This window comes from Lissotriton vulgaris, chromosome 1_1 (assembly GCF_964263255.1).
Source record: "Lissotriton vulgaris chromosome 1_1, aLisVul1.2, whole genome shotgun sequence".
NCBI lineage: Eukaryota > Metazoa > Chordata > Amphibia > Caudata > Salamandridae > Lissotriton > Lissotriton vulgaris.
This window is the reverse complement of record NC_141685.1, coordinates 879,586,567-879,605,232: the sequence shown is the minus strand read 5'-3', so window position 1 is coordinate 879,605,232 and position 18,666 is coordinate 879,586,567. Positions and strand designations below refer to the sequence as shown.

General features: G+C 47.3%; 1 protein-coding gene across 1 annotated transcript in view; it reads left to right on the top strand.

Moving 5' to 3' along the window:
* NAGA (alpha-N-acetylgalactosaminidase) overlaps positions 1-18,666 on the top strand; it is a 509,595-nt gene that overhangs the window by 256,772 nt on the left and 234,157 nt on the right. The window contains exon 4 of the mRNA XM_086958456.1: positions 1,666-1,760. Within this exon, the coding sequence (XP_086814582.1) occupies positions 1,666-1,760 (95 nt within the window). The remainder of the gene's footprint in view (positions 1-1,665; positions 1,761-18,666) is intronic.

Sequence of the window (18,666 nt, the reverse complement as noted above, 5' to 3'; positions counted from 1 at the left end):
GTGCTTTTTGCCCCTCGGGTAGGCTTGTGGTATCCTGGCCTTTCCTTCTCCTTGTTCTTGCTTACTTCTGCTTGGTGGGGACTGGGCCGTCCTTCCTGTCCCAATCACATATCCCCTGTTGGGGCCCTGTGTTCTTCCAAGCTGGTGAATTTTCTCTCGCAGACCCTCCTCCCCTCTGAGTATGGCTAGGGATCTAGTCTACGTTAAGGAATCTGCAGCTAGTAGTCTCTATCAGATGTACAAGTTATTTACCTTCGGAAACGATCTATCTGGTAGAGACGATTCTAGCCACAGATTCCTCCACGGCCCGCCTTTCCTCCCCGTTCTGCGAGGATCTTCAGCTTGGTCTTCTGCATTCGCCTCCCTCTGGGTGGTTTTGTCTTCTACGAGTGCCCTCTTTCATTTCCTCCCTCGTGGGATGCTTTGTTCTGTTTATTTGTTCCACTCTTTCCTTTCTGATAATTGGACGGTAGGTTCATGTGTACTTCTGCATTCCTACACCCTGGTTATTCCAGTGTGGGGCCTACTCATAATCTTCTCCCGTTTTTAATGCTTGGGGTTTCTGACTCCTCTGAAGTCCTCTGAGTTGGGGTCTCTTGGCTGTGCCTCAGCCCTTAGCTCTTTACAGGGATACGACCCTCCTTGATGGTGTTTTCTTGGGGTAATTTGTCGTTACTCATCTGTTCCGGACTTGTTACCCTTTCACTGTTATAGATTGTGGTTGCAGACTTTCTGTCGTCTGCTATGACATTTTTCACATGTTTTTTCTGCCTCCAGGGAGGATATCGCGTTCACTTGTAAGGTTGCTTCTCGGAGCGGTGCTCTGATCTTTCACTTCTATTACTTTCAGTACCACAGTGCCTGGCACCTTTCCAAATGGTGCTGCTCCTCACCTTTCGTTTCTTTCCTTTCTGTTTATCTGCTTTTTTTGCACACTGTTACCATATTCTCCTCACAGTTTTGTTTGTGATGGCTCCGCGTTGTCGTGGAAAAATTCTCCCTAGAAAACCCGCCGGGGGGGGGGGGGGGGTTATGTGACCTCGCTGACGTCACTTCCGCGGACGACGTCAGGGCGGGGTCACGTGGTACTGCCCCTGGCACGTGGAAATGCTGTGGCAAAAATGTTTACGGATCCAGTCTCACGCCTGGGGATAATTCTACGTTAAGGAATCTGTGGCTAGAATTGTCTCTACCAGATACATCGCTACCGTGGGTAAGTAACTTATTCTTTACGGGTATAAGAGAGAATCCCATAATAGTGAAAGATGAAATGTTGGGTATTTTCTCTGTATCTGCAAACCTCCCTCCTCCCTCCATGTGATTTCCAAAAGATCAGAAGTAAAGTCTTCAGAGGATGATCCTTTCACAGTATTTCTTCCAACATGCATTCCCTCACAGACCCTGCACTTCACAGAAGATAGGCCTGCTACCTTTGAATTTCTTAAAGGTGCAGTTTGAAATTAGCACTAGGTTTCCTCAACCTATTTGAGGCTCCATTTGGCCTTTACTTCCAGTTTTTAAAATATGGATAATTTTGTTTTCATTCAACTACATGTAAGTACAAATAGCTGTTCTCTAACTTTTACTTGCACAGTACTGCAAACAGTGAAATATGACATTTTCGTTTCCTGAAACACGGTTGATACATATTTGATTTTTTCTTAGGGTACTCCAGGATGTCCAGGGCTCTACTTGCCACAGGCCGTCCGATTGCCTTCTCGTGCAGCTGGCCAGCATATCGCGGAGGACTCCCACCTAAGGTATGTCTAAGGAATATTGTTGCTTCTATTGACATTAATGGGAGGTCGTTTGGTGAAAGAGACGTGCAGTCACAGGAAAGGCAGAAATTAAGCAGAGACAAATTAAAATGAGGGCAACATTGGATCTTACCAAAAGAGAACTGCATGGTACGCCACGCAGTTTGGCTAGCATCGTAGCCTTGAAAACGTTGGAAGGTTTACCAACATCGAATCTGAACTAGAGGGAAAGGCCTACTGGTGTTTGTACCATTCAGTTTAACTGGCATCCTAACACTGCAGTGACAGCAGGTATACTAACATGGACAATTACTCAGGCAGCACCAGGCTGCATCCACTCACCAAGGGCTAAGGTCTATAAAGCGTGCATCAAGTCAATTGGAGGTAACAGCAGATGTAACACTGACATCGGCACGTGATGTGTACATTTACAATTGCTTTGCATCATGGCAAAACATTAACAGTAAGGCCCGGCCCAAATGCAGTGACATAATAACTAAGTATGAATAATATACAAATACCAATTCATATTATACCTGATATTAGCAACAACCTTGGTTCCCATTCACTAGCAGGAAATGAAGTTAACTACATCGTAAACATATCTCTTTTTTTGAGAGAATTCAGAGCAAATACCTATAAAGCCAGAAAGCATAGCATGGATAAAATGGAAATGGAACTGAGATTCCTATCATGGGATCTTTGCTGATATCCAAGAACCCCAAATATCTTTGCCTCTGTGTAGGGTCCTGAACATTTTTTACAAAAGAAATCTCTCTTCTTAAATCTGTTTTATTTTACCCTGTAAATGAACTCTGCCTAACTCCAAGCATTTTATTTTACAATTTCACTAAAGAGTTTTAAACAGAAAATCTCCAAATCACCTCTGAAACTACTCTAGCAGAGGCCGAGGCCAAGATTGCAGATGAGTGAAACTCTTTCCCAGTCTCTCTGTCCCCGCCGCTTCTATAGCCTACAGCACCCTTCCTTGCGTTTTTTTCTCACCTCCCTTGACCTCCGAGACCGAATATCACCTGGATCTGCCCGTTCCTGTAGACGGACCACCCAGCCCTGTTCAGGGGCGAACAGCGTGCCTAGTGGTGCTGAGGTGGCTGCCCGAGGTGGCTGATAGGAAGCGGCCTGACGGCATTCTGTGGGGTCTCCTAGCTGTGCCGTGAGCCAGAGGCTGTCCCGCGCCGCCGCCTCTGCTGCGACTGCGTGGCCCTTGCTACTACCGCAGAGGAGGTGAAGTGCAGTGGTGTTCTGGCATTGTTGTGAGGGCGGCTGAAACTGGATGGACCCATGAGTGAACATGGTGTGTGTGGCCCAGTGGGCCTGGTACTGCTTTCTAGCCTGGACAAGGGTGATTGCTCTTCTGAGTTCCCTCTCCTCCCTTTCTCCTGGATCATCAATGCGGAGAGCCCCAGTGGGCTAGAGGAGGAGGAAGCCGGCAGCTCTCTAGTGTTGCAGGGCCGCACTAGGCGGCCGCATGGTGGCACTGATTTGTGCTTGGGCCTGGCGGCCTGTCTCGGCCCTTTCCGGCACCGGCCAACGTGGATTCCAGGGCGGCGTCTGCCTTACAACTGTGGCCCTGAAAATCTTGATGGGGCCCACTGCTATCAGGCACAGACCCAGGGCGGCTAGCTTTGTGTCACTTAAACCTCCCCCACCCCCATATACAGTGACTCCTGCTGGGCATTTTGAAGCGAACTGACGTTTTGGGGGGCCCCCTCTTTCTTGAGTACCTTCAAGACGCTTTGGGGGCGTTCCTCTTTGGGGCTTGCAGGTGTCGCCCCCACAACACTGGGTCTTCACAGATTCCCATTGCCCCTATACCTGCAGGCCTACTCCTGGGCCTTGCCGGCTGATTTAAGGGAGATTTGTTTGGACTGTAGTCTGGCACGTCTGATACCCTGCTCTCCTGGGTCTGTCCCATACTGAGCGACTCCTCATCTCCAGAGCACCGGATCCTGTCCTTGGAAGGTTTGATTGCCTTTGACGCCTCTGCAGCTCCCTCGGAGCTGGCAACATTTCCTACAGGAAGCTGTGATCTTTGCTGGGACTTTTAGTCTGTCAAACCACCTGGAAGTCTGTTGATACTCTGAGCGCCCTTCTGATTTCATAACTATGGCTTGTGGGTTGTGAAGGAGCTCCCCCATTAAGATTCTGCGTCGGGCGGTCCCTGACCTTGGCAGTTTTCCAACTGCTTACCTTCTGTGTGCTACCTTGTTGTCGGAGGGTCCCTGCGGCTCACCGACCTGTTTCTGGCCTTGGGGCATGCCTGCTGATGTGTAAGGGGATATCTCTTGACTACTGCACTCAAAGAGGTCAGTATATGCCATATCCTCTGCCAGGACAAAGAAGGATTGCTCCCTTAAGTACATGCTAACGAGGCCCACTGGGAGTGACATGGGAGACAAGACACCTATGCTCGCTAAGAATCCTCACACCGAGTCGGATGACCCAGATGTCCCAGTGACAAAATCATTTCTAGAAGCTCTTTTTGCCTCACTTTGTGATGACTTACAAGCAGTCAAAAGAGATCTCTTGGCTGATCTTTGTAAAGGTCGCAGTGACCTGGGGGAGGTCGTCGACTCGTCCCGTGATGAAGTAGAATGGCTCCAACAAGAAGTTCTCAGGTTAAAAGACCCACACCTCAATTTTCAGGCCCATCCCGAAGATTTATAAAATCCCCCTAGGCAAAACAATATCCGCATTAAAGTGGTCCCCACTCTGGCCGAAGGATGTGATCTGAGAGAATATGTCAAGGCCCTGTCCTGGCACATCCTGGGCACCCCGGAGGACAATACTGAAATCACAATAGACTGAGTTCACCACATGGACCTGCCCAGATCAGATAAAGCACCGCCTGTGGATATCTTAGTCTGTCTGCACGATTTTCAATGGAAAGAAACTATTCTTCATAAGGTATGGAGGCCCTTTCAGTTTCAAGGACACGCTCCAGTGTTATACCAAGATCTGACAGCTAACACTCTCCAGAAATACAGAAATTCTGCCCCGTCACTGCCCACCTTATATTTTGCAGTGAGGGCAAATTGTATAAACTTAGATCTCTAGCTGAGGCATGCAATGTACTAGGTATCACCGATTCCCGAGAATCCTTATCGCACCGCCTCACCAGATTGCCTGGCTCCTAAACGCTCCCGCTGGTGGCGGGTTGGTAACTCCAGCGCAACTACGAAACCAGACCCTGCTACTATGGCTCAAGAAAGACAATCAGTCCTGAAGCCGTTGATGGAAGACACTAACAAATCCAACACATCCTGAACTACTTGTACCTTCTTTCCCATACTACTACTACGTACTGCAGAAGGGCACCTAACTGGCGGGGACGGGGGCGTTGAACACCTCGATCTAAGTGATGACCTGCTGTCCTTTCCTTGGGCATCATCCGTTCCTGTGCCTATGGTTGCTGTTCCCTGCCCAAATCTGGCTCACATTTCCGCATATTCACACAGCCATGATGGATCTTTTCAATTGTTCAACTTATATTTTGTATGTTCTTTTTTGATAGTTTTTTTTGTTGGGGTTTTCCTTTTTCTTTTGCTCCTCCATACTGGCCAGTCTCTGGTCCCTAGCCTGGACGATCTGGAACTCTCCTTTGCTCGCATTCCAGGTTCTTAAGCTAACCACCCTCAATGTGCGGGCCTTAACAGTCCCATCAAACGGTCTGCTGGGCTTTCACTTGTAGAAAAGTCCACCAGTGAAATTGGTCTTCTCCAGGTGACACACCTACTCTCAAAAGATGCACCTTGAATTCACTTCCTGTGATTCCCACCCCAGATCCGGTCCTCTTTCCTCTCCTAGAAGGGAGGGGTGGCCACCCTATTTTCCTCTGGATTTAAAGGGGAGATTCTAGATACAGTTTTTGAAGTCAAGGGGCGTCTTCTTTCAGTCAGACTTAAATCGGGTACCTTTAATTTTACTTTAGTAAACATATAGGCACCTGCTGAATCTCAGGAATCATTCATCCTAAATTCCCTTACTCTCGTCCTCCGGTCCCCAGATTCCGCCATCTTGATCAGGGGTGACCTGAACTTAGTAATGGACACTAACCTAGGCATTGCTGTGACCAAAGTGGAGCTTTTTTCTGCTTCAGGATTACAGTGGATGTCAAATTGTGGATTACAAGATGTCTTGCGCCATCTTCACCCACTGTTTAGAGACTATACATTTTACTTAGTGGCCCATATAACCTATGTGTGCATAGATTACTTCCTTGTAACCCCGACGCTCTTGGACCTCGTTTTGGAAGCTGTCATTGACCCTCCCTCGCTATCAGATCATACCCCCCTTTAACTATCCATTCAAATCAACAGGACTCAATCACAGCCTTCTCATTGGCATCTCAGGGACTCTTTGCTGCAGTCCCCAGCGACAGTAAACTTTATTCAATGTCTGATTACCAACTACCGCTGGGCTAACAATGCTGGCGAGGTCCCTTTATCCTCCGTCTGGGAGGTCCTGAAACTTGTAGTTCAAGGAGAACGTATTGCTCTCTCAGCAGCTGAGAACCCGAAAATCCGAGATAAGCGGTTAATCTTAGAGAAACCGGTCTCCGAATTTGAGGCCATTCATAAGCGGATGGGCACCCCCAACGGTTTTTATAGAGCCAGAGAAACAGAGTCTCCTCTTTAAACATCTTGATCTCGATCAGGCAGAATACGCCTTAGTGCGCCTCAAACATGCATTCTATCTTGACAGAAATCGGTGCGGGAGAATGCTAGCTCATTGTCTTCACAGCAAAACCCTTGCATGTACGATCAGGGAGAGTCCCTCGAGACCTCATTTTACTGCTCGCTCCGATGAAGAGATTGCCTCTGCATTCCGGTGCTTTTATGGCTCTCTATATTCTACAGTGGATGGCCCTCAGGGAGACCCTATTCCTTACCTTATTGAGGCTAAACTCACTACCCTTCCTCCTGCCGAGCGAGAAGCTTTAGACCAACTAATAGGAATTGACGAAATAATCTCGGCACTCTCCCACCTGAAACTATTGAAATCCCCAGGACCTAATGGTTTTGGTGCCCTCTTTTACAAGGTTTTCTGCAAGAGCTTGCAACCATACTTACCCAGTTGTATAATTCATTCACAGACCCTGGCTCTCTGTTTCGCCCTCTAGGCTGGAAGCCGCAATCTCAGTTATACTGAAACCCGGCAAATACCCAACTCGATGTGGGTCTCATAGACCCATTTCTTTATTGAATATAGATGCTAAACTATTTACTGGTATCTTGGTACATCACTTAAATCCACTCTTGTCAGGTTTATTCGAGCCGGACCAAGCTTGATTTATTTTGGTGCATCAATGCAGTGATAGTACCAAGTGCCTTCCTAATATTTTGGTAAAATGCAAAGATCTCGGGAGGGAGGCTTTGCTCCTCTCTATAGTTGCTGAAAAGGCATTGGATCGCATTCACTGGCCCTATTTCTTTGCGGCTCTTTGCCGTTTTGGCTTTGGGGATGAGTTCTGCCGATGGATCCACTGCATTTATGCACCAAGAGAGCATAAATAGACACCTTCAGCAGAAGGTTCACCAAGGAAAAGAATTTGTATTGCAATCATACTGGACAACCTTTCTCAAGCTCTAGGACAGTCTACTTCATGTATGCCTACCTAACCACTCACTCAGTTCCTCTGAGTACTCCTTGGACTGTTGCTCTGGCAGCATCTGAATCCATACCTCAAACTGTTCCACATGTGGTACCACAAATGGTCCCCAGCCTGTTATCCCAGCTGATCTACAGACAGTTCCTATTGCAATTCCTCCGCCATTTTTGGTGCCCTGTTACCAATAGCACTGCATCCCACCTCTTTTCTAAGAAGTTATAGCTCATGCACTTCTTCTGGAGAAGATGGCAGTATAGGGAGTAACAGATCCAGATATCCCATCAGGAAATCACAGATTCAGCTGATAGATAATACCAACATAGATAAAATACCCTCTTCAGATCTGGAAAACAGCTTTAGCCATCATTCCTCTCTAAGTTACTGATTAGAAATTTTCCAAAAGGCTATATCCCAACGTCCTCACTTGAAATGAGGTATTAGCAAAGGCTACAATGCTTAGCATACCACTGTCCCACAGGTAAGCTTTTTTATGATATTTTAAACACTTCAGCATAAAAAACCATTAAAGTCACTAATGCTGCTTAGTCGCAGTTCTTTAGCATCTCCTTCCACTTCTCAGACAGCAACATAACGATATATCTCAAAATATCTTCTACCTGAGCACAACTCTATTTGCGAGGAGACCCGCCACCAGATTCAGCAAGTATTGCAACAGTAAAAAAAGAGATTTTAAAATATATTATCTGCCACTGCTCTGTTGGACTAGTAAAATCATAAGATTGCAGTTGAGAAGATAATGTATAGTACATTGGCCACTACTCTTAAAGCAGCAAGCTCAAGAGCACTTTTTGGAAGGGATTATAGTTCCCTCAATGATATCATGAATTGGTTTACAAAGATTCTACCCAGTTAGGACAGACATGCCTTTTGGTAAGTTGTCAATGAAAGGATTTTGTATCCAACTAAATAATAAGCTCTTGATTTGATGTCACAGACCATTCATTTATCTGTGTTGTCATGTTGCATACAATGAAAGATGCTAAAGTTGCCTTTTTCGGGTTCATCACTATTTGACTTTCCTGCAGTCGATAAAGTACACAAGATGAAGGCAGAAACAGACACCTTAAAGGAAGTAAGGCTTGAAAATTGCTGAGAATATCCTAAACTTTCATAGGCATTCAACCAGCCTTTTCATTAACCCTACTGCCATTCTGTGTTGCAGCAACTTACACTAGACCTGCAGTAATCACAATTTCGACATCAGAAGAGTATCAGAAGAACAGGAATGAACCCTTAATGAAAATGTTTTCAATCGTATATTGATCTATTGTTCCATCCTCAAGAAGTTATTTTCCTATTGATGAAAACATGAAATGCTGAGGTTTTGCATCAATGTTAAATGTGTTAAGATTGTTAGGAAATCTTATAATTGACTGGCGACCTTCATACCACATCACTCTGAAAGTATTCATCAAAGTAAAACAAGCTAGGAGGAGAATGATGGATCAGAAGAACAGGAATGAACCATTAATGAAAATGTTTTCAATCATATATTGATCTATTGTTCCATCCCCAAGAAGTTATTTTCCTATTGATGACAACGTGAAATGCTGAGGTTTTGCATCAATGTTAAATGGGTGAAGATTGTTAGGGAATCTTATAATTGACTGGCGACCTTCGTACCACATCACTCTGAAAGTATTCATCAAAGTAAAACAAGCTAGGAGGAGAATGGTGATGATAACCCAGCATTGACTGAGATAATGGTGGTTCACAAACCCACTTCACCTAGCCAAATAACCACATAATGTGGATCGTGTAGATCGTGTGTCTTGAGCATGCAATGTACCACAAACTGACATCTCTTCTCTTAGAAGCTCTTAGCAGCTTGGCTCCTGACTTCATCCAGTGGGGCCATTTGGTCCTTTGTCCTGGATGCATGGATATTCATAATGAGGCTTAAAACCCTCTACAAGGAATTAAACACTTTAAAGTGGAAGAGGTCTTGCTTCTGGTGAACTGAGAAGTTTGTTGACCGCCTCTCATTTCAGGAAAATAAGATGCTACTTTACCTTTTTATATTTAGCAAAATCTGGATTAAATTTCTCATCCATAAATGTGTACTTAGCTGCTAATATAGCCTAAAAGAAAACACCGTCACAATAAAAAAAATCGGAATACTCAGAATGCCATGATTAACTTAAGCTTTTTTGGAAGGTTGTAGAAAAGTACATCCACCATTGAGGCACCCACGCCTTTCTTGGGAGCTAAATATTTTAAACTAATGGTTCTCCTCTAGTGAAGTCTTCATTATTGTTAGAACTGGGGGTCTCTAGTTGGCAGAGGTAGGTACCTTTGACAAAATAGGGACCCTTGCTTCTAAGACAGGGAAAGGGATTACACCACTGGATAACCCCTGCTCACCCCCTTGGTAGCTTGGTACGAGAAGACAGGCTTATCTCAGAGGCAGTGTGTTAAGCATTTGTGAATACACACAGTAATACAGTGAAAACACTACAGATGGACACCACGCAGGTTTTTATAAAAATAAGTATTCTTTCTATAGGCTTAACACAAGACCACAAACGACAAAAATCCACAATGCTGTACTCAAAATTGACAAAAAGATGGTAGAAGTTACTTAGTTCAAGTTGGTGATAAATGCGACACAGTTCTCCCAAAAGTACCTGGATGTGTAACGCAAAACAAGCAAAAGGCTCGCAGAGTGGGAGATGCGTCGGTTCGGTGCTTCAGGGGAGATGATGCGTTGCGCCTCAATGCTTGCGCAGAGTAGGGAATGCGTCTTGATCCTTACCGGGGCGAAGCTGATGCGTAGATTCTCGTCCTGCGCCCCGGTTGCGATGCGCAAGATGGCACCTCGATGCGATAATCCGGTGCGTTGCAAGAAGATGGCGCCGTTGATGCGACGATGCGAAGACGATGCTTACACGCCCTGGCAGCCTTGCCACAACTATGTACTTTGGAGCCGTGACAGGCCCTGTGACACGCTTCTCTGATGATGCGATGGTGACCTTCTCGGTGGCGTCATGCTTCTCCGGTGATGCGACAGCGGACAGCTATGACGAAGGCACGCTCCTGGTGAGATGCGGCGGCGGCACGTTTCTCCAGCGATGCCACGCGACACGACACACTTCTTCTCGTTGCATCGCGCTTCCAGTGACACGCAGGCTTCTGCAGATAGAATTCCCAGCAAGGAAATTCAGAGGGGAGCTGGTGGTGAAGTCTTTTGTCCCTGAGACTTCAGCAGGAGGCAAGCACAAGTTCACGCCCTTGGAGAAATATTCTGCAAGATGATGAAGTACACACAAAGTTCCTTCTCCTCTACTTGGCACTGAAGACACCACTGTAGGCCAACCCAGCAACACAGCACACTGGCATGGGAGGCAGTCAACTCCTACAGCTTCCTTTGGTTCTTCTCCTTGGCAGAGGTTCATCTTGTTGTTCCAGATGTGATATAAAGTCTTGGGGTCTGGTTCCCCATATTTATACTACTTTTTTCTTTGTTCTCTGAAGGCAGAGAGGCATTTGCCCAGTCAAAACCAGTTCTGGTCAGTCCTGGAGCACTCTGTTTACATGACTCCTTCTTTCCTTTCACAGTGCAGGGTAGAGACATCAGACACACAACAAGAGGTAGAGCCACTATTGTGGAGGGAAGGCACAACCCTATTCAGTTCCCAGGTGCAACTCCTCCCACCTATCTGCATGTAGATCTCTCTATTCAGCCCTGTGCTGACTCACCCTGTCTCCTGGAATCCCCCAGCCCCTGTCACTCACAGAACCAGACACACAATACACAACCTAGCAGAGGCAGGCTTGGATAGGTAGGCAAGAAAATTCCTACTTTCTAAAAGTGGTATTTTCAAACACTGAATGTTAAAACCAACTTCACTAAAGGATGTATTTTATCATTCCGAGTTCAGGGTGCTAAACTCGAATTTCGGATAGATACATCTGCCTTGTGGATTCCTCACCTTGTGAATATCCCCTTGCGTCAGCAACATTTGGAAATTCTTTTCGTAGCCTCGCGCCGACGTAGACTTGGACGTCATAGAGACACGGCATCGCACGCGACTCCGCTGAAGTCGCCGACGCCCATAATAGGCCCACGCCGGCGTGATATCAGTTCCCTTTTTTCCGCGTCGTCGACGCTAATGGTTTCGGGAATCTCAGTAGGCAACTGGTGACTTTGTTGCCTTTATACTTGCTTTTTGCTTCATTGTTTCTTGTCTCTTCGCGATGTCGACAAAGAAGACCGGCTTCAAGCCCTGCAGGGAGTGCGGGAAGATGATGTCCATAACGGATCCGCACGATGACTGCATCTGGTGCTTGAGCTCTGATCACGATGTGGATGGATGTTCATCTTGTCGGAAGATGAACCCGAAGGCCCTTAGAGAAAGAAAGACCAAACTCCTGGTAGCGAAGCTGAAGGCTGGCAAGGGAAGATCTTCGAGGTCTCGTTCTCATAGGGCGAGGTCGAGGTCGAGATCGAAGTCTAGATCCAGATCTCGCGAGGAGTCAACTTCGAAGTCACCTTCAGACCATGCATTGAAGTCGAGGAGGAGACATAAGAAGAAGAGGCATGAGTCCAGACGTCATTCTGGTAAGGAGTCCGGGTCGAGGTCGCCGAAGAAGATACGTTCGAAGGTGGTCACGCTTGAAGTCTCTGATCATGAAAGTGAGGCCTCACCTGCGGAGTCGCGGGTTCAGTCGCCGGCTCCGACTTCGAATCCATCTCCGGCGCCATCCCCGGCCCGGGATGAGGAAGAAGGTCAAGTGGATGCGGATTCTGCGTCTATCGAAGAGCCGACTCTGCACCTTCCACAAGATCAGCCTGAGGGTTTTCAGCCACCCTTCCCAACCCTAGGCCAGGACCCATCAGCGTTTTTAAACGCAATCTATGGCGTCTTTACAAGGGCGTGGTACCCCTCTGGTGCACCTTCGGGTCCCACGGGTCCACTGGCTTTCAATTTAGGAGTTCCTCACTCCTATCCTCCTGCTCCATTCAAGCCCTATATGCCGGCTCCGACGCCGCATTGGCAATTCCCGGCTCCGCCGAGGTCGTCGACGCCGGTTCTGGCGTCGCCCGCTCCAGATCGACCTCGAGAGCATCCCACTGGGCCTTCGAATTCGATACCGACGTCGGTCCCGACTCCGTTGGGGTCGTTGGTGGATCCGACTGTGAAGCGTGTTAAGGAGAGGTCCAGAAGGGAGGCACAACGCCTTTTGGAGGAGCAAAGGTATATAGAATCTCATCCTGATATGGAGGAAGGTGAACTGGAGGAGGACTGTTTTGAGGATCTGGCTGACACTGGTAGCTTGGATTTCTCTCCAGAGTGGGAATTGCCTTCAGGCTCAGATGTGCCTTCAAAGGACGTCCAGCCCTATCATGTGGTGATGAGGAAGGCGGCAGAACTTCTGCAATTGAACCAACGGTGGAGTTTAAGTCCAATCTTTCAACATAAGTTTTACATTCACCTAGCTCTGTGGTGGAACCATTGCTACCGTTTAATGATGCCTTAACGGAACCAATTATGGAGGTGTGGAAAAAAACACTGTCAGCTAATGCAGTATCTAAGAGTGTGGCTAGAAAATAAGGGTTGCACCTGAAGACCCTGCTTTTCTGACGTCTCATCCATCACCTGAGAGTCTAGTCATTCAAGCTGCATGTTCCAAAAAGAACATGAGTGCCTTTCCACAAGTGCCTGGTGATAAAGAGGCAAAGAAACAGGATCAGGTGGCTAAAAAGACCTTCTCCTCTGCAAGTATGGCGTTGAAGTCAACTAATGCCACTTTCCTTATGGGGAGGTATGTGCATGCTATGCGTACATTAGCACCTAAGATCCCTGATGCCAACAGAAAGGATTTTGAGGAGGTTTTATCAGATGCACAGGCTGCGGCACGCCAAGTGATACAGAGTGGTCTGGACACTGCAGACTCGGTGGCACGTATCATGGGCACAGCGGTTGCCACTAGGAGATCGGCTTGGCTGAAATCTTCAGACTTTTAGGCAGATGTTCAGGCGGCCTTGCTGGATCTGCCGTTTGATGGATCTGGTCTCTTTGGCAAGAAAGCTGATTCGGCCTCGGAGAGGTTTAAAGAAAGTAGAGCTACTGCTAAATCTTTAGGTCTCCAGATCAGAGCTTCTTCGGCCAGGAAGTTCAGACGCTCTTCCTTTCGGAATTACCGACAAGGTCAGCAGCAGCAGCAGCAACAGCAGCAGCAGATTACCTTGTACAGATCTTACAGGGGAAAGCAAAGAACTTGTTCACGTGGACGTCAGACCTCTTCCTCCTCCACCTCCTCCAATCCCCCAGCCTCAGAAAAGCAGCCCTAGATCCGCCATTCGGGATCATGCGGGTCCGGTAGGGGGTCGGCTTACCCACTTTCTACGGGATTGGGAATCGGTTACATCAGATCTTTGGGTTCTCAATCTCGTAGAAAATGGGTATGCCCTTCCCTTTCGGGAATTCCCTCCCAATTACCCTCCTTGCCAAGGTTTTTGCATGGAGGAACATCTGTTGCTTCTACAGGAGGAAGTGCAGACTCTATTAAGAAAGGATGCGATAGAGGTGGTCTCAGAGCAGGAAAGGGGTCAGGGATGCTACTCCCGGTATTTCCTGATTCCCAAGAAAGATGGCAGACTTCGTCCAATCCTGGATCTCAGGATCTTGAATCTCTATCTGAAACAAGAGAATTTCAAGATGCTCACCCTTGCTCAGGTTCTTCAAGCGCTGCTGGAAGAAGACTGGATGGTGTCGCTCGACTTACAGGATGCGTATTTTCACATCCCAATCCTGGGGTCGAACAGGAAGTATCTCCGTTTTACGGTGGGGTCGCAAAACTATCAGTTTGCGGTCCTTCCTTTTGGAATTACTACTGCGCCTCGAGTCTTCACCAAGGTGATGGCGGTGGTGGCAGCACATCTCAGAAGGTCGGGGATTTCAGTATTCCCCTATTTGGACGACTGGCTAATCAAAGCAGAGTCGTCGGAGAGAGTGCTCCAGCATCTGCAGGAGACAACCCAGTTGTTGTACAGGTTGGGCTTTTTGATAAATGTACCCAAGTCTCACCTGGTGCCCTCCCAGCGCATCCTGTTCATAGGTGCTGTACTGGACACAACTGTATGTCGTGCATTCCCCCCTCCTCAAAGGATTCACGACATTCAGGAAATGATTCCTTTATTCTACAATGGAGCGGTCGTTCAAGTCCTGAAGGTCCTTCATCTGCTCGGTCTGATGGCTTCATGCATTCTGTTGGTCAACCATGCACGCTGGCACATGAGGGCACACCAGTGGTGCCTCCGCAGGCAGTGGTATCAGCACAACGGAGATCTCAGGGAGTCAGTGAGGATCTCCAGAGAAGCTGCAGCGGATCTGTCTTGGTGGGGCGTGGAAGGCAACCTGTCTCAAGGGAAACCTTTCCATCTGCCTCCTCCGGTGGCCACAGTAATAATGGATGCATCCACTCTAGGGTGGGGTGCTCACCTGGGGGACCTGGAGGTCAAGGGTCTTTGGTCTCCAGAGGAAAGGTTGCTTCATATCAACCTTCTGGAATTCCGGGCGATACGTTTTGCACTCAATGCCTTCCTCCCTTCCCTTTGTGGTCGGTCAGTCCAAGTCCTGACGGGCAACACGACCGCGATGTGGTACATCAACAAGCAGGGAGGAGTGGGGTCGCAGTGTCTCAGCAGGGAGGCTCTGCGGCTCTGGTCCTGGATTCAGGACAATCAGATTTGTCTGGTGGCAAATCATCTGGCCGGAGTTCTGAACGTTCGTGCAGACACTCTCAGTCGGCAAACCTCGGCCGACCACGAGTGGAGGCTCCATCCGGAGGTAGTTCAAGACATATTTCAGATGTTGGGAACTCCTCGGGTGGACCTGTTCGCCACTCACGAGAACGCTCACTGCCCGTCTTTTTGCAGTCTCCAGTATCCGAGTCAAGGAGCCTTGGGGGACGCGTTTCAGTTGAGTTGGGAAGCTAACTTCTTTACGCGTTTCCCCCCATACCTTTGATTCCTCGGGTTCTGAAGAAGATTCGCCAAGACCGGGCCCAAGTCATATTGGTCGCCCCGGATTGGCCAAGAAGGGTGTGGTACACAGATCTTCTCCACCTCTCCTCTAACCCGCCGCTCCGTCTCCCTCTCAGGGCAGACCTCCTCTCTCAGATGGAGGGGCAGGTTCTACACCCCCACCTCCAGACATTACACCTTCATGTCTGGAGATTGAACGGGGCAACCTGAATTCCTTTTCTCTTCCACACGATGTGGTGGATGTCATTTTATCGGCTAGGCGTGACTCCACTAAATCCATTTATTCCTACAGATGGTCCAAATTTGTCACCTGGTGTGGAGAGAAGTCTGTAGACCCTTTGAAAGCCCATTTATCTGATATTCTCAAATTTGCTCTCTCTCTGGCGCAGCAAGGGCTTGCTGTTGCCACAGTCAAGGGTTATCTCTCGGCCTTGTCGGCATTTCTATGTTTGGCGGATCAGCCGTCCCTTTTCAAATCTCCTATAGTCTTAAGATTTTTGAAGGATGTAACGAATAATTTCCCTCCTACTCCCTTTATTGTACCTCAGTGGGACTTAAATCTTGTTTTAACATACTTGATGGGTGCTCCCTTTGAGCCCTTACACAAGTGTCCTATGAGGCTTTTGACTTTTAAGACAGTCTTCCTCGTTGCAATTACCTCGACAAGGAGGGTAAGTGAGCTTCAAGCTCTTAGTTCCAAGCCCCCTTTCTTGACCATTCATGCTGAACGAATGGTTCTTAGGACCAGGGCTGCTTTTCTCCCTAAGGTGGTGACTCCCTTCCACCTAGGACAATCCATTACCCTCCCTACCTTTTATCCTCCACCGCACCCTTTCAAGGAGGAGGAGAGGTTAAACCGTCTGGACCCTAGGAGGGCGGTGAGCTTTTACCTGGACAGAACTAAAGACTGTCGTGTGGATGACCAGCTCTTCATTGGGTTCGCTGGCTGCAAAAAAGGAAGAGCGGTTCATAAGAGAACTCTTTCAAGATGGATCATTGTCTGTATAAAGATCTGCTACTCTTTGGCCGGTAAGGAGCCTCCAGAGGGTATAAGCGCTCATTCTACAAGAGCTAAGTCGTGAACCTCTGCCTTGTCTAGAGGTGTTCCTGTAGAGGATATTTGTTGGGCCGCAACTTGGTCCTCCCTCCACACTTTCGCGAAGCATTACTGCTTGGAAACCGAAGTGAGGAGGGACGGTCACTTTGCGCGCTCTGTCCTCCAGGACTTTCTGGTTTAGGAGAGTGGACACCCTCCTCCGGGAGTGGGGTCTGCTGTGGGACTCTATTCACAAGGTGAGGAATCCACAAGGCAGATGTATCTATCAGAAGAACAAGTTACTTACCTTCGGTAACGCTTTTTCTGGTACATACAGTATCTGCCTGTGGATTCCTCACTGGCCCACCCGCCTCCCCGTTGTCCACTCTTCTTTACCAGAGAAACTGTATTGTTTTTGTTTTATGGTTAAAATAAAATGTGTCATTTCAAATGTTTTCTTACATTTGCTTCACACTGTGTGTGTGCTACCTTGACTTTCGTGTACTGTGTATACTATGTATGTTTCTACTGTCATTGGTCCGTCCGTGTGCCTCGAAGGCACGGAAAAAAGGGCGGAACTGATGTCATCACGCCGGCGTGGGCCTATTATGGGCGTCGGTGACATCAGCGGAGTCGCGTGCGATGCCGTGTCTCTATGGCGTCCAAGTCCACGTCGGCGCGAGGCTACAAAAAGAATTTCCGAATGTTGCTGACGCAAGGGGATATTCACAAGGTGAGGAATCCACAGGCAGATACTGTATCTACCAGAAAAAGCGTTACCGAAGGTAAGTAACTTGTTCTTCTGCCATGTTCCCTGAGTCAGTTAGGATTATAGGATGTAATAATCAAACTGCCCATTCTGGCCTATGGATAATTGGTAGCCTTACAATAGTGAAAAACGAAAATGTCTGTAATTCACTATTAGGACATGCCACACACATCAGGGCGTGTCCTACCTTATACTTACAGTGCACCCTGCCATTGGGCCTACCATAGGGGTGTCTGATATGAAGAAAAGGGAAGGTTTAGGGACTGGCAAGTGAGTGCACTTGCCCAGTCAACATGGCAGTACTGGACAAGCCATAGGCTCTGCATGGGCAGGCCTGAGACACACTGCACAAGCTGCTTCTGTGGGTGGCACAGCCAGTGCTGCAAGCCCACTAGCAGCATTTGATTTACAAGCCCTGGGCACACATGGTGCACTGTACTAGGGTCTGACAGGTAAATCAAATAAAATAACCCAATCATGGGATCACTAATCAATTAATCAATTTAACATAGGGAGCACTTGCACTGAGGCACTGAATAGCAGTGACACAGTGCCCAAAGCATCTAAACCAGCAAAGCATATCGAAAGCAGAGGAGTCAATCAGAAAAATGGAAGGGAGACTCACGCCAATGGTACCTGGTCTAACAATTCTAGTCATAGGTACTGATTGGGCCTACTCAAACAAGGAATTCTAGAGCATATTTTTTAAACTACATTAAAAAATCTTTCTTTTGGAAAAGCCAGTTTGTAAAATCAAAGTATTTTTGAGAGCCTATAACAGAATATTCTGACCAATTTTCGATTATTTTCTTCACGAAAAGAACCCAAAGGCAAAATCTTCAGTTTTGACCTACTACAGATCCTTTTTACCAGATTTACCTCCTGTGCACCTGTCGTTAGACCTCACAAGATGGGAGAGATACTTCTTTTCCATTTCAGGAAAGGATCCATTTATTAGTTACAGCTTTTTTAAAATCCCCCTGATTCTGCTGATAATACAGACTTCATCTGCCCCTGCTGTAATCAATCTGCACAATCACTTTTGCACTTTGTTTTTCTGCAGATCGTACAGTCTAGCATGTAAGCACTTTATCCAGCCTTTGCTACGCAAGTTAGGTTTTCGACAGTGTTGAGTAGCCCTGCCCCACTTACAGTTTTTGAGCTCTTACGAAATTTCTTACTTTGTGTGCGCTTTTTAACCCATTCAGGCCAGAAAAAGTTATGGATGGCTAACCTGCTTTCACTGAACCCCCCCTTCTGTTAGATGGTGTTAGATTGAGGTGTTTTCTTTTCTAATTTTTAGTCTTAGCTAGGGGCACATGGCAGACCCTACTTGAGGTTTTTGTCCTCCTATCTTGTTTGATAATTATGTTATTTGTGGCTGTGTCAGTTAGTGTCTTTTTTAACTTGATTACACGATGAACTTTGAGACATAAAATGCACTGATGTAATCTCACTATT